Source organism: Akebia trifoliata, chromosome 6 (genome assembly GCF_017979445.1).
Source record: "Akebia trifoliata isolate Shusen 1 chromosome 6, ASM1797944v1, whole genome shotgun sequence".
Taxonomy (NCBI): domain Eukaryota; kingdom Viridiplantae; phylum Streptophyta; class Magnoliopsida; order Ranunculales; family Lardizabalaceae; genus Akebia; species Akebia trifoliata.
This window is the reverse complement of record NC_141380.1, coordinates 751,629-771,811: the sequence shown is the minus strand read 5'-3', so window position 1 is coordinate 771,811 and position 20,183 is coordinate 751,629. Positions and strand designations below refer to the sequence as shown.

General features: G+C 34.9%; 1 protein-coding gene across 1 annotated transcript; it reads right to left on the bottom strand.

Moving 5' to 3' along the window:
- Positions 1-6,970: 6,970 nt before the first annotated feature.
- LOC147399389 (LOB domain-containing protein 15-like) lies at positions 6,971-8,234 on the bottom strand. Its single transcript, XM_086446595.1, has 3 exons — positions 8,014-8,234; positions 7,595-7,844; positions 6,971-7,498 (listed from the first exon to the last, which is right to left on the bottom strand). The coding sequence occupies exons 1-3, from the start codon at positions 8,025-8,027 to the stop codon at positions 7,133-7,135; spliced, it is 630 nt and encodes a 209-aa protein (XP_086302721.1). The 5' UTR covers positions 8,028-8,234; the 3' UTR covers positions 6,971-7,132.
- Between the last annotated feature and the right edge of the window lie 11,949 nt (positions 8,235-20,183).

The following is a 20,183-nucleotide window of genomic DNA, read 5'->3' as shown; positions in this document are numbered from 1 at the left end:
CATGTCCTGCCAAGCAACTACTGAAAACTTAGGGACTATTTAGAAAGATACCCTTCCACGAGGAACTATGTGACACTCTTTTAACAATCACGCCAGGGTGCTACAAGTAAAGGGTGCCCTTGATTCAATGGCTTCATCTCTTTGGATGGGTCACATAGATGATGTCCTTCTCCTTGTCTTGCGTGCTACAAGTAAAGAGTGCCCTTGATTCAATGGCTTCATCTCTTTGGATGGGTCACATAGATGATGTCCTTCTCCTTGTCCTGCGTAACTATTGCTTAATGCTTATCTCGTAGTGCTCTTTTTTCTTTATTTTTTAGGCCGCAGCCAAGGAATTCCAAAAAAGTTATAAATGGCTTAACTAGAGTATTAACTCCCCCTATGGTGACTTGTAGAACCATGAAAGATTGATAAGAACGTGTTGATGTGGATGGATGAGTTAGGTAGAAGAGGATGGAGTTGCTTTAACTTCAACCTCAAACAAGCTAATGGTAATTAGAAATATAACAAATAGAAAAGACACGAGAGCAAGAGAGGAAAAACCCACAAGAAGTAATTGGACAAGGGACACACAAGTGAACCTGGACTCTTGGCCTATAAAGTCCAATCTCTTTCACCACATCATGGACCCCTATTTAGTGGTATAACATGTTAATCTTTTGGTCAATCACCCAAAGCAGAAACGCGGTCACTAGGCTACGAAATAATAAAAAATGGTTAACTTCATAATCGACTCATCTTGATTGAATGCCAACGGAGTTGATCGCACCTAGATCTTCAATACTCTCGTCCTTAAATCTTCTCAAAATCAATGGGGTATTCTTTCTAGATAGAAGTTTTTCTGTTTGATTTGAGTAATGGAAACCGGATATGAAACCAATAATTAACGGGCCTTAAATTTAGGTCTAATGTTGATTTATATGGCCCAGATGCTATAACAACAAAGTGTGCATGCGTTAAAAAACAATCTAAAAATAGGGCCCAGAAGAGGTTTTATTAGAAGAGTGAAGAATTGCGTGATAGTTAGGGTAGACATCAGGGTGCCAAGCCCAATAATTTATTTATTTTGCTTATCTTTTATGATGCTTGAGGTCTAGAATATATAATACTGACATTTATAAATCGATATCGATCCAAATTTATGGTCTTTCCCATTAGACCAACAGTGTCGGTATCATATTGGGCTTTCGTCATGTCTTCAGTTAGTGGAAATCAGGGACATCAAAGTTGGACAAGATTTGAGACAAACAAATATGGCATTATTGTCTAAATAAATATTTGTGTCCAACTTCATTCGACTCTAACTGTCCCAAGGTGAGAACATATTTCTTAGTTATTTTCAAAACCATCTGATCCCTAAGAAAACAAATCATTGGATCTTTCATAGAAATTATAACCCAAGATTTGAGGTTATCAAATCTCATCAACCTGGAATGGCAATTGTAAACACAATGTGAAAAAAGCCCAAATTCGATGGCCCTAGTATCAAATTTCATAAAATTCAATGGGCCAATGGGTCAAATTTTTCATTGTCAAATTCTTTTTTTCGACAGGTCGAGACTGTCAAATTAATGAAGGATGGGAGAAATTCGATAGCTCTAAGCCTTCAAATCTGAGAACATCAAGAATTTCAATGGTCCTAGACGGTCAAAATTCAATTTCTAAAATTCATGGGCCCTGGCCCGATAATTTTTTTTGTTGAATTTTCCAATTTTCACTTTGTGTAACCTGGGTGTGTTGGAGGATAGACTCAAGCTCAACTCAAGTGGCTGAAACCTCAACCTGAGCGTTAAGCCTGAGCTCATTAATCTAAGTTCAACCTGAGCTTGAGCTTCTAAAATTGAGTTGAGCTTGGGTTAGCCTAAGTTAAGTAGTTTTAGGTGGGTTGAGTTGGGATCGTCAAACAAGCCTAGTTTTGTTTTGATTAGTAAAGATATTTTATATCTTAGTCAAGAAGTACAATTAATTAATATAAATAAAAATTGGATTTGTTAGCATGTGCCCTAAGGGCACATCTTAAGATGTATTAAATACACCATGAAAAGTTTTTCCTACCAAAAATGCCCTCAATTATTTTTTTCTATAAAAATAGAAATATTTATATATTATTATACGGTCTCAAGTTCAGGTTGAGCTAGGTTGCCCAAGCTCAATCCAAAATAAGGATGGCGAAGTCATTCTAACCCAAGCTCAACTATGTTCTATACATAACTCAGCCCAGGCTCGCCCATCAATCAGGTTGAGCTCAGATTGCGCTCGGGCCAGCCACACATGGTGCAACCACGATACATATTTGTAAAAGAACTGATAAAGGCGGTAGCTGGAGTACGGAGCAAGGTTCCAAGTGCCAATTCGGCTCTATAATTTTCTGTACAGTTCTTGAAAGATTAGTTATTTTATAATTAATTCAACATTAGGTTAGGTGAAGGTATTATTTTACAGGATCAGTCAACTTATATTTAGAGGGGATGATCATGTTGAATTCGTTGGTTGCCCATTATAAAATTTGCTAACGAGTGGAGATGCTCTCTTGTTATAGTAGGCCAAAATTATGCTGCCACATGGATTTGGGACTAGTCCGAAAAGTATCGGATCAAACACAAACTGATTCAATAAAATCGGTTCAGGTTTTTTTGTCGAATCTTAATATAGGATCCATACTCTATCAAATAACAATCAGACACTGTGTCCAGACCGGATCAAATCCTATTTGATATACAAAATATAAATAATTTTTATACATTAAAATAAAATATATAATATAATTTGTATACTTTCTCTGGGAATTAAAATTGTTCATCCAAATCCATTACGGGCTTAACTGACCCATTGAGTAGGCAATTAAGGGCACCATAGGTCAAGATTGTAGTGAACTTAAATTTCTAAAATTGTAAATTAAACCCTTTGCGGTGTCTAACTTCAAACCATCAAAGAAAACCAATTTAGTATCACTTGGCAAGCACTTAAACAATCAGTATCACATGGTTGGCGCCATCTTTTTTATAGTTTTATGTGTCTTGATTTATTAAATGCATGTGACATCCAACTTCACTCCCTTGAAGCATACCGCGTTACGTATGTTCTTCAGTTGTCTTTAAAAAAACAAATAATGTACTTTGGGGCCGTAGTTCAAACCCCACATTTTGTGTCAAGATGTACTTCATTTCATCCTTTTTTTTTTTAATATTTTGGATGAACTTCTGTATAGGGTTGTTTGTTGATGTGATATGATTTAAGAATTTACAGTAATAATCATTTATAAAAACAATTGTAATTGGCTGTTGGGGGTGTTTCGTAGTCTAGAATTTTGTTTTGACCATTATCTGATTCTAAAATTTGACATTATTGTTTTATTTATATTATTAAAACATTTCTCCCATAATTAGAATAAAAAATGAAGAAAATTAAATCATAAAGAGTCATAATCTGTTTCTTGCAATTTGGAATATGGTTTATGTATATTTTGTGAGTATTTCATATCCAAACTTAGAAACAAGGTTGACAGAAAGAGAGTATGATTCTAGATTCTGAAAAAAGTGTGCCCAAATGAGATTCTGAAAGTCAAGTCCAAAATCAGAATCTAGCAATCCTAACCGAAGCCCCCAAATCCCAACGAAGGATCTTCACTAAATCTTTACGAAACATTCAACTTAATGGGGGTTTCTACTTAGAAGATCTAATAATTTTACATGCATGGTTGGTTACTAATGATCGATTAATTTGATTTATTATTATTTATTATTTAAATTTAACATTTTTAATATAACTTTTTTCTGTGATTTTAAATCTAACAAGAAATATATAGCTTCGACATTATGAAGTTACTCATTGAGGCATTTTTAGTGGGAAGAACACCGAACATTATTTGTTAATGAAAATAGCAATTTTGCTGATTTACGTGAGATTGCAATGTTCACCCTTTACAAAAGATGGTGATCCTAATTTACCCTGTAAACAAATAATAAATAAACAAATTGGGCCTCGGGATTCATCTCTTCACATGCACTGCAAAGCTCGATACAAGCTTGAATTAAATGAAGTCCGTATTAATTAAGAATTTAAGACCACCAAACCCCTCATACCATAATTATCTATAACTTCTTCAATTTAATGAAGTCAGCCTCTTTAGGTGTACGAAATACATAAATAACACCACCCATCTCTCCTCTAACTTGAATTAATCAAAAACAAAAAAAAATTAAAAAATTATTAGGGTCATGATAATGTGACTCGCCAGGTGGCATACTCAAATGATTCCATGACATGGATAAGTTCAAGAATTGTAGATATGTACTGTTCAAGATATACAATTTCCTCGGAATACACTTTTTTATGGGGAAGTACAATCGTGTATCCCAAGGCATACAAACCTACAGTACCCAAGCTTATCACATTAGGGAGTCATTTGAGTATGACACCTGGCGAGTCATATTACGACGACCCTTTTTTTTAAACGACTTCCTTTATGTTGAAGTGATTTTAATATAACCGACATTTTGGTGAATATTTTATTTACTCCACAGGTTTTCAAATTAATAACATACCCATTGACCTTGGACTTTTTGAGATATTAAGAGAAGATGGTCTTATCTTCAACTTGATCAAGTCAAATACCCTTGATTTTTATTTTTCCTTCAAACCTCAATAATAAGATAGAAATTTTTTTTATTTATAATTTATCATAAAGGTTGATGAAGACATTTTTTGGAGAACACTTGAAGCTTTTTGGCTTGAGGTTGCAGAGAGCACTAAAATCATTTTACGGAAGAGGTTGTAGATGACTGCTTTTGAGAGGAAAACATAATAAAATAAACAAGGATATTTGGATGGAAGTTGAAGATGAGGGTATTGTGATCATTTTCACTTAGTCTTTCAAAGAAGATGGATGTCAAGGAGTATATCATCAGTTTGAAAATACAAGGAGGAAATTAGATATCCACCAAAATGTGAAGGGTATATCTAAAGTCACACCTTATATTTTAAAACCCTCCTTTGGTTGCATAAAGGGAACAAAAGTTGAGATGCGGGAGGGAGAATGAAGATTAAAATTCTTTAGATGTGTGCCCTTTGGACAAAAGTTGAGTAAAGACAAGCTAATTTGCGACTTTTACAAGCAATCAAGACGTGAGACCAAATTGTATGACATTTCTATAGGCCAATCAAAAGAGAGAGACTTAATAAAATAAGAGATGTAGAGAAAGTATAATATTATATATTTATTAAAACAAAAGGGAAGATGGGAGATGGCTAAGGGGTTGTAGTTCTCATTTTTTAATAGAAGGAATTCTTTTCCCCCTCTCTCACCTGGTTGAACTCCACACGCCAAGAAAACCCTACGTCTTAGAAATATGTATAAGTAGCTGGCAAGGTCATTGACCTCCCAACTGTACATGTATTGTTCTTTCATTCAATACAATAATACCCTTCAATCTAAAGAACTCAAGATTAGAACAAGATGATGTAAACATGAGTTGAGTTGGGCAGTTTTCAAGGGGTATTATTGACAATTCAAATTGTTTCAATTCGCAAAAAGGAGAGAGAGGGATGGGGTTTCTCTCGCTTTTAGCATAACGGGCCCCTAGTGAGAGGCTTGCACGACGGGCTATTAGCTAAGTGGTAGAGCACACCCTTGATAATTGCATCGTTATGCCTGGGCTTTGAGGGCTCTCAGTCACATGGATAGTTCAATATGCTCATCAACGCCTGACCCAGAGATAACATTAGCATGACTTACTCATGTTCGAAAGTCCATTAAAGTTGAGAGTTGTTATTGCCACACCAACTTTTGTTAAAGTTTAGAGTCATGATTTTCTGATGCCCCCTACACATGCCCCCTCCCGTGGCATGGGCAAGAACCATAGATTTTTCTCTTGGGATACACAACTATACATCCCCATTAATATGTGCAATTGTGTATCCCGAGAAAAAAATTCTATTGTTCTAACACATGCCATGTCAGGAGAGGTGGCGTCAAAAAATCATTATTCTAAAGGTTAAGGCCATTTCATTTTTAGTCAAAACACAGAGTTAAACAATCTTATCAAATGCTTAGCATTTCTTCATGAGGTATTGAAGTAATTTGACAAATAACCTAGGGCAATTTGTTGCAGCTTTTTTCCATTACATCTCATTCTCAGACTCTTCATGTTCATGGTGAGACAACCATAGCTTTAATATTATAGACGACATCCAGATTCTTTAAAGAGCACAGACAACACGTAGGGAACCCTAGGACTGAATTCGGTCAACCAAAATACGCCGCCAATGCAAAGAATCCGCGTTTCAAACTCATCCAACTCCCACGTGTCACACCACAGAAAAAAAAAAACTGGCATGAAAATCATGGATGACCAAGACTGCTCTGCATGTTCTTCATAAATTGGTCTACAAAGAATTTTGATTTCCTTTGGCCAATATGTTTGGCTTTGGCTTTTTAGGTTGCACTTCTCTTAAAGAAGACATAAGAAATAAAAGAGGTTGGAAATATCCAACTATCCAAAGGTGCAACTAAGAGAGATAGAGAGAGGGGAAGTTCTTCTTTTTTCCCTTGATGGAACTTTAGGGCAAAAAATGAAGAATATTCCAGAGAGATGTACTGAATCCAAAGAGATATCTGCTTAATTTTTGGTATATAGGTGTGTTCGAAAAGAAGGGTACCAAAGTGAAAGTGACAACAAAATAGTAACCAAGGGTATAGGTAGAGGGGGTGGTGGGGGGTCCTAAGTAAAGGATTAGCTAGTACTGGTGTTGCTTTTGGTGTATTGATTAGGTTTGTACCAAGAAGTAAATTTAGAATGAAAATTGAAGAAACAAAGAAAACCCATCAATCAACACTGTTTTAATGTATTGTCTTTCGATCATAAATTTATATTAAAGTTAAAGAGTATAAAAACCCAAATAATACAACAATTGCCTCCTATTGAATAGGTTTGAATCAAGAAGTGAATATAGAATGAAAATTGAAGAAACAAAGAAAACCCATCGATCCACTGTTATAATGTATTGTCTTTCAACCATAAATTTATATTATTAAAGTTAAAAAAGAGTATAAAAACCCAAATAATACAACAATTGCATCCCTTATTCCACACAATTGTAATAAAGAAAAATGTGAGTGTTTTACTAAAGAAATTTAGCCAAAATATAGGGTATTTTCATTCGAAATTGAGCTATACTCGGTTGTGGTTGAAGGAGGAGTGCACATGGAAGAAGAAGAAGAAGAAACTGGAGGAGGCACTGGTGGCGGTGCAGCGACAGACACCAAATCAGGAGAAAGCATAGTGGCATGAGATGAATGAATCAAATTAGTACTTGTTTCCCTGTACTTGTATTTCAGTATCTCAGCTCCTATTGCATTTAGCTCGGCTTGTAAGGATTGTACTTGTTGTTGCAAGGCCGAGATTGCACCCATGCACCCATATACCGGATCCCTAAGCCTCATGTTCGCTTCGTAAACAAGACTATTTGCCGTATCGGCTCTTTGGCTCTCCGGTACCTCCTGAATTAATTATACAGATTATATAAAATCAATGTTACGATGTTCACCGAGGGGAGTGCAAAAAAAGAGAAGATCAGAGAGAGAATTGGGCATAACCATTAGCATCTTCGAGACGTTGCTTGCACCAAAAACTTTGTGGACTGAAGCAAATTTTTGGGGCTCATGAGGAGAGAAATATGGAGAGAAAGGGCATTCTTGTGCACATCTTCTCCTTAGAAGCTTACATGCAGCACAAGGTGTAATTGTGTTTAAGTTTCCAGGAAGGCCTAATAAGTGTCTCCTTCCCATTTGATCCGAGGCATCGGCTTCTCTCTTGATCTTCTTCGCTATCTCTTCAAATCTCTCCCTGCAGGACAACAAAAGAAAATCAAATGGAAATTCCACCTAAAAAGTTAATGAATGAAGTTATTTGAGTACCCATGAACATGAAATTTGACAAAATAAGGAATTTTTTTTTAAAGCTTATTGGATTGAACATGAGATAACTTTTTTGGATTTAGCTTATTAATTTGTACCTGTCTCTGGACATTCAAGCATGCTCCTTGGCTAGCTGTAGAGATGGAATTTGTTCTAGAGAAAGATTGTAGAAAGAAGAAAAAGGGGAATAATAGAAGGGAAAAGGGTGCTTAAAAGGCAAGGTATTTGAGGAAAGTAGGTTAATATTAAACAAAAAGGGAAATATAATGGCTAAGAAGGGGTTGAGAAGAATGGGTACTTGGTTTTGTTGTTGTTGATGATGTTGTAGTTGATGTACTTAGAATGGAGTTGACTTTTAGAAGCAACAGTATGAAATGGCTTGGTTGGCTTGAGCCTGCTTGGATAGCTGCAAGTCGTCTTGCTTCTTTGACTGCAATACATTTGTCCCTCAAAATCTTATTTCTTAAGAGAATCTAACTTTCATTTTCACTGTATTATATTGAGGGTGGGTTAGGTTAATTTACCTAAAACATAATAGATATAAGTGATGGATTATATTAGCATCATGAACTATAACAGCCTAATTTAAGCAAGTTAGTTTTGCTTATTGAAATTAAAAATATCAAGCGTGTTAGTTTTTTGTCTATATCAGAGCCCACAATATTCATTTATGAGTCGGGATAATATGACTCGCCAGGCAGCATACTCAAATGACTCTATTTCATGACAAGTTCGAGTACCTTAGATCTGAATTACTGGGGATACATGATTGCACTTCCCCATAAAAAAGTGTATCTCAAGGGAATCATGTATCATGAGGCATGCTGATCTAAGATTCCCGAACTTGTCCATGTTATAGAGTCATTTGAGTATGCCACGTGGGAAGTCATATTATCATGACTCTTCAGTCATTAATAATTATAGAAAGAGTCGGGATAATATGACTTGCCAAGTGGCATACTCAATCGACTCCCTGAGGTGACAAGTTTGAGAATCATAGATTTGAACACCTCGGGATACATGATTGCACTTCCTCATAAAAAGTGTGTCCCGAGGAAGCCGTGTATCTCAAGATGTATAGATCTACGATTCTTGAGATTGTCCACGTCAAGGAGTCGATTGAGTATACCATCTGACAAATCATATTATCAGGACTCTTATAGAAACCTCTAATAATATTATTAAAATTTGCTGACTCGGAACTTGGCCGAGTCAACTGATTTGATTGGTTTTCAAAGTGACACGACGCTAGAACTCGATGCAACTAAAATGTTGAGTTACTTAAAATTTTGGCTGATTCAACACTCAAATTGGCCGAGTTAAATGTGCCGAGCCAGGTCAGAAACTCCACCATTATTCAATTTGGTAGAGTTGAAACTAAACTGTGTATATAGTTGACAGTTGGAGTGAACTTTGTGGTGGAGGAAAGTTTGAACTTTTTTTTTTTTTTTGGGTAAACTCCATTTTCAAACAGGTACTAACATTCTCTAGATATTCCTCAACGCATATAGCGTCGATGGCTATTTGACTTGAGTGTGTCTTCATCAAGATAAGACCTAAAGATGTATTTCTCAAGACTCAAGAGTATTATTACTAATTAGTGTGAATTTGAAGTCAATGGTGAAAACTACAACATCCTAATAATGATCACCACTCAAATTAATGTTTTTGTATAATTTTTAGAGTTAATTTGCAACAAAGGGTAAGCCAAAGAGTATGGAAAACTAGTTTGATGTGAGCACCTCGCACGGATACATGTAAACCTAACATGATCTTGAAAGAGGGTCAAGAATTCGTTTTCTTTCTATAAGGGATAAAATCAGTACAAACTCGACTTGTCCCACAAATACTTAGGCCTTATGCCAAGTTGAACCAATTTCAAACATAATTTTCTTCTACATATTTTAAAGAACCATGATAATATGACGCTCTCCTCTAACAAACGCCCCCTAATCTCTCATCACAAAACCGTAGATCATTTGCCTTGGGATACACAAGAAAAAAAATGTATGATTTTGTATATCCCGAAGCAAATGATCTACGGTTCTGTGATGGGGGCGTTTGTTAGGGGGGAGCTTCATATTATCACGACTCTATTTTAAATGGGTTCAAATCATGGAATCATGAAAAAAAAAATTCATAAAAAAAATACAATCGTATGAAATCCAAGGGTTAATATTAATCTCAAAATACATCTTCTTTCCCAATATCTAAATGGGCCTAGCAGTACTACTCAAAACCAGTTAAAAGCCCGGCCCATTAACAGCCTTATAGTTAGCTCCTTAATTGTTATTGGTGGTGTTCTTTCAAAATAAAATATACGGGTAAGGACGTAAAATTAAGAAAGAATAAGGATTACTTAATGTAATTATTTTGCTTACCTTTTAAGAAAATGGTTCTTGTTTGACCCGTACTTTTAGGCTAACATGGCGCACCGTTGTTCTCTCATTTCAAACCGATGGAGGCCTAATGCAAAGCCATCACCCGGACATGAAATTGGGAACCGACTTCTCAAAAGAAAATTGCTCACAAAATTTTTGCTGACAGTGCTAACAAACTCACGATCCACCAATCACATGAGCCCACGTGTATTAGAGGCATCCCTAATTTATAAAACTACCCTTCTTAGTTATAAAACTACCTTTGCTACGCTTGACGTGGCACTCACAGGAGAGTGAGCATTGTTCCACACAGGGGCAAAGCTAGTAAGAAGCTGGTGGGGGCAATTGCCCTCATAGAACTTTGAGACACCCTTATATTTTTAATTAATTACATGCCCCATTTATCCCCGCTCCCTCACCTCTCTCTCTCCATTTGCCTTCACATATATTAATTGAAAATGACCTAAATATCCTTTTCTTCAACTTCTAACCTAAATCCTCTGAATTTCTCCCTAAAATTATTCATCTTCAAGTTCTTCAACTATTCAACTAACCATAGTTTGCCCCCACTACAAGAAAATCTTGGCTCCGCCCCTGGTTCCACACACACAAGTCCTCATCAATCCTTCCTCTTCAAAAGCCAAACTTTTTAAATAGAAAATTAGACCTGTGCGAAGGTTTGTTCTCTGAATGGTCCTTAAGTTTTGGATGATATATCTCAGTAGTCCATTTAATGAATTTTTCTTTCCTTAATAGTCCCTTGCCCGCATCTCTTGTTATCATATTTTTGAAATATCCAAACTGCCTTTTTCCGCATCTTCTTCACATAGTTGGGTTATAGTTATGATATATACATTTTGGGTATTGCGAGGAGATTTACCCAATATCGAAGCTAAAAAATGAAAAATGAAAATATGGATCATATTTACAGTGTTGAGTTCACCACTTTAATTCAACATTTTTATAGTGGAGCTCACCACTTTTTATTATTGAGTTCAATGATTTTTTTATGAAAATATTATTGAACTTGATAGTAATTAAACATGACTTAAAATCTTCAAGTTCATCAATAATATAACTTATATCATCGAGTTATATAATATTAATATTTTGAGTTCAACGATAATTATTGATGAACTTAACGCTTTTAATTCATGTTTAGTTACTATTGAGTTCAACAATATTTTCATAAGAAAAAAAATCTTTGAACTCAACAATAAAAATGTTGAACTAACAATGAAAAGTAGTGAATTCGACACTATAAATATGATCCAGATTTTTTTTTTTTTTTCATTTATTCTATTTTGATATTGAGTAAATCTCCTCGGAAGACCAAAAATGCATATAGCATAGTTGTGGATCAAAAGTTATGACATAATCATAAAAAAAAAAAAAAAATTAGAATTTTAACTTTGTTTTTCATTTTTTTTAATAAATCAAAAAATAGATATAAATGGTTAAAATTAAGAGCATATCATTCTCTATTCATCATTTACGATAAAAAATTATTAGAAATTATTACAATCATCGTTGAAAAATCTTACTATGTGAAGAAGATGATTAAAAGGGTAGTTTTCGATGAGTTTAAGACTATTAAGAAAAGAAAAGTTCATCAAATTGACTATTAAGATACAATCCAAAACTTAGGGACTATTTAGAAGAAGAAGAAGAAAAAACCCATAGGTTCCTTGAAGTAATTTTCCCTTTTTTAAATGATGGAGTGAGTCATGATATATCTATTCAACTATCCCGCTGATATTCACAAACATTCAAACATGCCATAAAACAATGGACTACGAATCATCTTGATAGATAAATTCTGAGTATTCAATACGAAGATCTTTCTTTTATGGGCTAGGCCCATATTTAAACATCAATGAATTCAGGCTTGATGGTTTTAAACTACAACCCCAAGGAGTTGGCCTAGTTGCAAGCCGAATCTTGATAAGCTATATAGGAAGGGTTGGTCAAATGTTTGAAATCTCACGAAACAATGAATTTCTTAGGGCCACCCTCTAGGGTCTGATGGATGACACACGTGAGATTAGTCTCACCTGAAAGGTGGGATACCCACGATAAGCCATATATATATATATATATGGTCCCGTTCAGCAATAAACATTTTGGCAAAACATTTTTCAAAACATGGGTTAGAGGTTTTGGAATGGGTTGATTTTTGGTGAGGATGATCTCTACAGTGAGAAGATCATCATCACCAAAAATCAGCCCATTCCAAAACTTCTAACCCCATCAAAAATGATTTACAAAAAATGGACGGTCCACGATTTTTCAACTTGTAAATTGGGGCTAGAAGTTTTGGACTGGGCTGATTTTTTGTGAGGATGATCTCCTCACCGTAGAGATCATCCTCACCAAAAATCAGCCTATTCCAAAACCTCTAACCCATGTTTTGCCAAAATGTTTAGCACCAAACATTTTGGCAAAACATTTTTCAAAACATGGGTTAGGAGTTTTGGAATGGGTTGATTTTTGGTGAGGAGATCATCCTCATAAAAAATCAGCCCATTCCAAAACTCCTAACCCCATCAAAAATGATTTATAAAAAATGGACGGTCCACGATTTTTCAACTTGTAAACATGGGGCTAGAAATTTTGGAATGGGCTGATTTTTTGTGAGGATGATCTCATCACCGTAAAGATCATCCTCACCAAAAATCAACCCATTTCAAAACTTCTAACTAACGTAGGACAAAAATGATTGGCTAAAATGTTGGCCAAAATGTTTGGTGCTAAATAGGACCCTATATATATAGGGTCGGGTTCCTACGACTCTTATTACGACTCACATTGCGACACCGTATTTTGTTTTATATGGGCAAAAATGTTTGGAATGGGCTGATTTTTTGTGAGGATGATCTCTATGGTGAGGAGATCCTCCTTGCCAAAAATCAGCTCATTATGAAACTTCTAGCCCTATGTTTACAAGTTGAAAATTTTTAGACCGTCCAATTTTTGTAAATCAATTTTGATGGGGTTAGAAGTTTTGGAATGGGATGATTTTTTGCAACGATGATCCCCTCATCACAGAGATCATCCTTACAAAAAATCAGCCCATTCCAAACCTTTTTTCCCATATAAGACAAAAACGATGTCGCAATGTGAGTCGTGATAAGGGTCGTAGGAACGTCACCCATATATATATATATATATATATATATATATATATATATATATATATATATATATATATATATTATATATATATATATATATATTTAAAATGCATGACACACGTGAGGGTGGATGTTGGGATAGTAGGTCCATCAAATTATGGACTGAACATATGTTTGGTTAGATGACCCAAAAGATTGATTTAAAATCTCCCATATTGATGACCAAATGGGGTAGTGGTTCCCAAATAGGGGATATTTATAGTAGACCGGCCCAAAGTTTGGACCAAACATTCATGACTCAAGCTGAATCCGTATTTGTGGTTAAAAAATGCCATGTTTCCCATATTTTTATGCCTCATTTAAAAAAAAAAAAATTACTCGCAGAAATCTGAAATCCACCAATCACATGTGTTCACATGTATTGAACGGCACTTTTAATTTACAAAAGTACCATTATCAATCACAAAACTACTCTTATATGCTTGATGTGGTAAGCACCGACAAGTCTGTGAGTAAAAAACGACTCCTCATTTAAAAACAACTATAGTTAAATGCCATGTCCTTCAATTTTGAAGGCATGCAGTAGTTTGTTGTTCATTTAACACCTTAACCACCTCACTTGGTAACAAAAAATTTGGACTCTTCGGGCTTGACTATACTTCAAAAGACAAACTCTTTTAATTATTTGATACGCCCATTTAGATACAAATTTTTTTAACAAAGTATAATCATTAAATGGGTAACACACCATGCATGCCTATCTCGTAATACGAAACAAGGCATCATCATTAACTTTAAATCATTCTCACAATAGTACTACTGGTATGGATTGATCATTATGGTATTGGCATTAAAATTTTAAAGCCCTCATCATATGCTAATTTGTAGTAAGAGCATAATTTAAAAAAACTATCCAATGCATCACGATAGGGAAATTTAGTGAATTGTTTTATAGTTTTTAAGCTTATGTTTGGTTTATGTTTAGTGAAGTTGTCGTTCCACAAATCATCTCAAATTTTATTTGGTATTTGCTTGAATTAGGCTGAAGGAGATTCTTTATTTTCTTATGATTTTTCTCTCTGTCTTTTTTTTTCTTTTTGCTTGAAGGCCAAGTTTGAACCCAGGTTGTGGTATCAATACTCATCACAAACTTTATCAATTTAGTAAGCTGGCACCTTCTCCGAATTTCCATCATTTCACCTCTTTCTTTTATTTTTCAATATAAACATCTTATAAAATATATATGTATAACTATTTTAATTTAAAAATTAAATATGAAATTAAAAAACTCTATATGTGAATTAAGAGTGCTTCTATTGCCACACCAACCACTACGTGAAAAAGGGGTAAAATCGACATCAATATCCGTCGAATTTACCCCTTTTTCATGTATAGTATTTTAAAAAGTTGCATCAAATCTACCCATTTTTTCATGTAATGAACTTTTGTTGACGCCACTTCAAGATGTGTGTTAATTCTTTGGTAATTTACAAATGAACTAAGGTAGCATTAGCAAAAGTTGGTATGCCAATAAAATCACTCATGAATTAAATAATCTTTAAAAAAAAGAATTGTGAGAATCTGACTATCTCACGTGGTACACTCAATCGACTCTCTTGATGTGACAAATTAGAAAACTATAGATCTATACACCTCGTGATACAAAACTGCACTTTCCCATAAAAAAATTGTATCCCAAGGGAAAAATATATCTTAAGGCATACAGATCTACAATTCTCAAACTTGTCACATCAGGAGAGTTGATTGAGTGTGGCACGTGGGGTAGTCAGATTACCACGACTCTTTAAAAAAAAAATTTATAATACAGTGCTTATTATATATATATATAATATATATATATATATATATATATATATATTATATATATGGGAAATGTTCAGCACCCTAAGTTTTACCACACACTTTAACAAACGTTTTTTGTCCTACATGGGTTAGAAGTTTTGGAATGAGCTGATTTTTGGTGAGGATGATCTCTATGATTAGAAGATCATCCTCCCCAAAAATCAGCCCATTCCGAAATGTTTAGCCCCATATTTACACGTTGAAAAATCGTGGACCGTCCATTTTTTGTAAATCAATTTTGATGGGGTTAGAAGTTTTGGAATAAGCTGATTTTTGGTGAGGATGATCTCCTCACCATAGAGATCATCCTCACCAAAAATCAGCTCCTTCCAAAACTTCTAACCCATGTAAAACAAAACGCGTTTGTTAAAATGTGTGGTAAAACTTAGGGTGCCGAACGGGATAATATATATATATATATATATATATATGGGTCAAGTTCAAGGGCCATGTGAGAAAACATGTAAGAAAACTTTCGTTTTTCAAAATAAGGGTTAGAGGTTTTGGATTGAGCTGATTTTTTGCAAGGATGGTCACTATGATGAGAAGATCATCCTCACAAAAAATCAGCTCAATCAGAAACCTCTAAATCCATCAAAAGTGATTACAAATTAGTGATAAAAATTGAAAAAACATCGACGGTCCACATTCTAAATCACTTTTAATGGGGTTAGAAGTTTCAGATTGGGCTAATTTTTTTTTTTTTGGATGATCTTCCCATCATAAAGATCATCCTCACAAAAAATCAGCTCAATCTAAAATTTCTAACCCATATTTTAAAATTTTATTTACCGTCGAAAGTTTTCTTACATGTTTTTTCACATGGCCCTTGAACCTGACCCTATATATATATATATATATATGGGTAGCGTTTAATGGCTAACTTTTTGGCAAAACATTTTTCAAACACATGAGTTAGAAGTTTTGGAATGGGCTGATTTTTGGTGAGGATGATCTCTACGGTGAGGAGATCATCCTCACCAAAAATCAGCCCATTCCAAAACTTCTAACCCATGTTTACAAGTTGAAAAATCGTGGACCGTCCATTTTTTGTAAACTATTTTTTATAGGGTTAAAAGTTTTGGAACGGGCTGATTTTTTGTGATGATAATCTCCTCACCGTAGAGATCATCCTCACCAAAAATCAGCCCATTCCAAAACTTCTAACTCATGTTTTGAAAAATGTTTTGCCAAAAAATTAGCTATTGAATGGGACCTATATATATATATATATAAATATAGGGAAATGTTCAACAACAAATATTTTGGCAAAACATTTTTCAAAACATAGGTTAGAGGTTTTGGAATGAGCTGATTTTTGGTGAGGATGATTTTTATAGTGAGGAGATCATCATCACGAAAAATCAGCCCATTACAAAACTTCTAACCCCATCAAAAATGGTTTACAAAAAATGGACGGTCCACGATTTTTCAACTTGTAAACTAGGGCTAGAAGTTTTGGAATGGGCTGATTTTTGGTGAGGATGATGTCCTCACCGTAGAGATCATCCTCACAAAAAATCAGCCCATTTCAAAACCTCTAACCCATGTTTTCAAAAATGTTTTGCCAAAATGTTTGTTGTTGAACGGGACCCATATATATATATATATGGTAACGGATCAATATTATCCAAATGATAGATCCAATAGTACACAATTAAAATTCCATCTTTCAAAAATGAGCGTTACTGCATAAATATGTTTCACCAAATTGGATTTGCTAGTTCTATGGATGACTCTATCACTTCTTAAAAGTCGACCCGAATCTGAATAAGGGATATGGGTAATTGGGAATAAATTACCAATGAGATCCAAAACAAATAAAAAAAAATGGTGAGCATAGCTGTCCTGGTAGAAGAGCTTGATGACTCATCATTCACAATTAAATGCAAATGAGAAGTAGTCAGTCCAAATAACGAACTGACAAATATTAAATTTAGAGTTATTAAAGTAAAGCTGTCATCCCCACATGCGTGTGTGACCACAAGGGATCCTTCGTCCCAAATTAAATAGTGAGATAGGAAACTGTACCCGTCTTTCCTCCATGCAATTAATGTTAAGAAGAGATCCATCAACCCCAATGTCCTTAACAATCAACTACCAATACTCCAAAATTTAAAATTTGTCCCATTTTAAAAAGATTTAAAAAGGCTCCCATGTACTTCTAAGAGTATAATCTCAAACTATAATATATAGAGAAAATACATACACATATATACATACACACACAATTAAAATAGGGGACTGGTTAGTTGCATATCACCTAAGGCCAATCGGACTCGATTACTTAAAAAAAATCCTCAACCCTAAAAACAAATTTAGAAAAAAGATTGCACTCATTTTTCATCATAATCTTTTTTCTTTTTTTTTTTCTCTTCTTCTACTTATTGATTGGCCAGTCCATGATAATTGTGAAGCCACCTTCATCTTCATCTCTTAAATAAACGAAAAAAACAAAAAGAACTCTTCATATTATTATTCTTCCACAAATTGCACCCTCATACTTATAAAAATGACGTCGATAAAAGGTGATATGGCACCAATTATTAATAATGACAAGAGAATAATAGAAATGAATTGAAGGAGTTCGCCAACATTCCTTCAATGAGATGCATCTAATAGTGTTAAGATAGGTTTTCTAAAAAAATGGATATTTTTAAGCTTAGGGTGCAACAAATAACTTGTGATATGCAAGTAGTTTCTTGTGGATGATCTACAACATCTGTAATGCCGCCTACCATCTTAATTACATTGTACAAAAGATCGAGGAGTGATTTTTTTGCTCACAAAATTTATCGTCAGAGTGCTCATAGACTCAATAGGTTGTGCCACATCAAGTCTAATGAAGGTAATTTTGTAAATTGGGAATACCATTCAATACACGTTGGTGAGTAAGAATTTCCAATTAAGAAATTTCAGTGCAAAGCTAATGAACTAATGGCATAAGCCATGTGTATTGATAAAGCACTAAAAATCCAAACTCCTAATCACTCCGAAATTTTCTCCCTTAATTTTCTCTTCACCAACCAATCATGTTTCCTTTTCAATATAGGTGGCGTCATGCCATTGGTTCATAAGAAGCTTAGACACAGAAATTTCTTAACAACACATTTGTACTCCATGCAGGCACATGTGATTGGTGGATCCCAAATTATGTGAGCTGAGTTGTGATAATCTGACTATCCTACATGGCATACTTAATCGACTACCTAACGTGACAAGTTCGGGAATCATAAATCTATGCTCCTCGGGATACACAATTCCCTCGAGATACACTTTTTATGGGGAAGTGCAACTGTGTATCCTGGGGACTGCAGATTTACGGTTCCCAAACTTTTCATATCAGGGTAGCCGATTGAGTTTGCCACGTGGTAGTCAGATTATCACGATTCTATGTGAGTTAGCACTATTAGCAACAAAAAAAAGTCCTAATAATCTGACTTACCCACATGGCATACTCAGTTGACACCCCTGACGTGACATGTTTAGGAACTGTAGATTTGCCCTCTTCAGGATGTAAATCTACCCTTGTTTATGGGAAAGCGCAGTTCTATATCCCGAAGAAGACAAATCTATGATTTCCGAACATGTCATGCTAGGGGTGTCAATTGAGTATGCCACGTGGGTAAGTCAAATTATCACGATTCAAAAAAAAAAAAAATCATTAAAAAAAGTAGTTGCCAAGTGATTTTTTTTTGCTCACAATGGTTACAAATTCGTCGGTGCATGCCACGTCAAGCATGCAAGGTAGTTTTAATTATATCTAACAAGGGTAGTTTTGCAAATTAGAGATGACATTGATCAATACACGTGGACTCATGTGATTGGTGGATCCTGGATTTCTGTGAACTCTATGATAAATAAAAAAAAAAATTGAAGTTGCCAAACTCATCTATAATGAGTCAAACTCAAAAACTTGCGTGGATTAAGAGTGTTAATCGCCCAATCTCCGGACCTTTAATCCAAGTTCCCTTTTAAGCTAATAAAGTCCGGGTCTGGAATCTTATCAAAAGAAAAAAAATATATGTTTTAACTCTTGATTGCTCTATCACAAAGTGAATGTTGTCTAGATTGGAAATACCCAACTGGTACGATATTGGGATCATTGCCCATCAGTGATGGTGATCTCTCTCTCTCTCACACACATAATTATCACTGAACAATATGCATTTAGATGGTTTACGTTTTACTCAATTAAGCTTCATTTTATTACTTAAATGAAACATATTTTTATATTTCGAGGAAATCAAGATGATGACCATGATGAAAATCAATTGCAAACATTTTGTTTCATGTTTATGGTAGTTAAGTTACTACCTTCTACCAAACATTATACAACCCAAGATAGATAGAACAAGGAACCCCCCAACCTTTTAGGATAAAAAACAAGAAGAAAAGCAAGATCAAGAATCTCTATGCAGTCCCTTGACCAGATCCATGACCAACTATGGACGACAAGGTGTTCTTCATGATCGCCATCGAATATAGCATCCCCTGAACCCATTGGTGGTGGTGGTTTGATGACGACCAATACCGAAGCACAAAGTCGAAGTTGGCGACCCCAAGGCTGCTTCTTCATCATCTCCATTGGAATCAAATGATGACTGGGGACTTGAAAATCTTCCATTAAAATTGGAATGATTCATTAGAGTAGATGATGATGATGAAGAAGAAGAAGAAGATGGTGATGGTGACAAATGTAATTTCCTTACAGTGAGCCTAGGAAACAAGGTGTGTATGAGGTGGAATTTTGAAGATTTTTTAATGGGTTTCTTGTTGGAATGGAAGTGATAGGAAGGAGGGGGTGTGAGAGGAGGGAGAAAGGAATCACGAACTTTGCTCTTAGGTGTACCTGGTTGAGACTCCCACATGAATGGGACTGCACCAGAT

Excerpts from the sequence above, each read along its gene's own strand:
- LOC147399389 (XM_086446595.1), bottom strand. Across the intron at positions 7,499-7,594 it reads ACGTCTCGAAGATGCTAATG|GAGGTACCGGAGAGCCAAAG; the intron begins GTTATGCCCAAT and ends TAATTAATTCAG.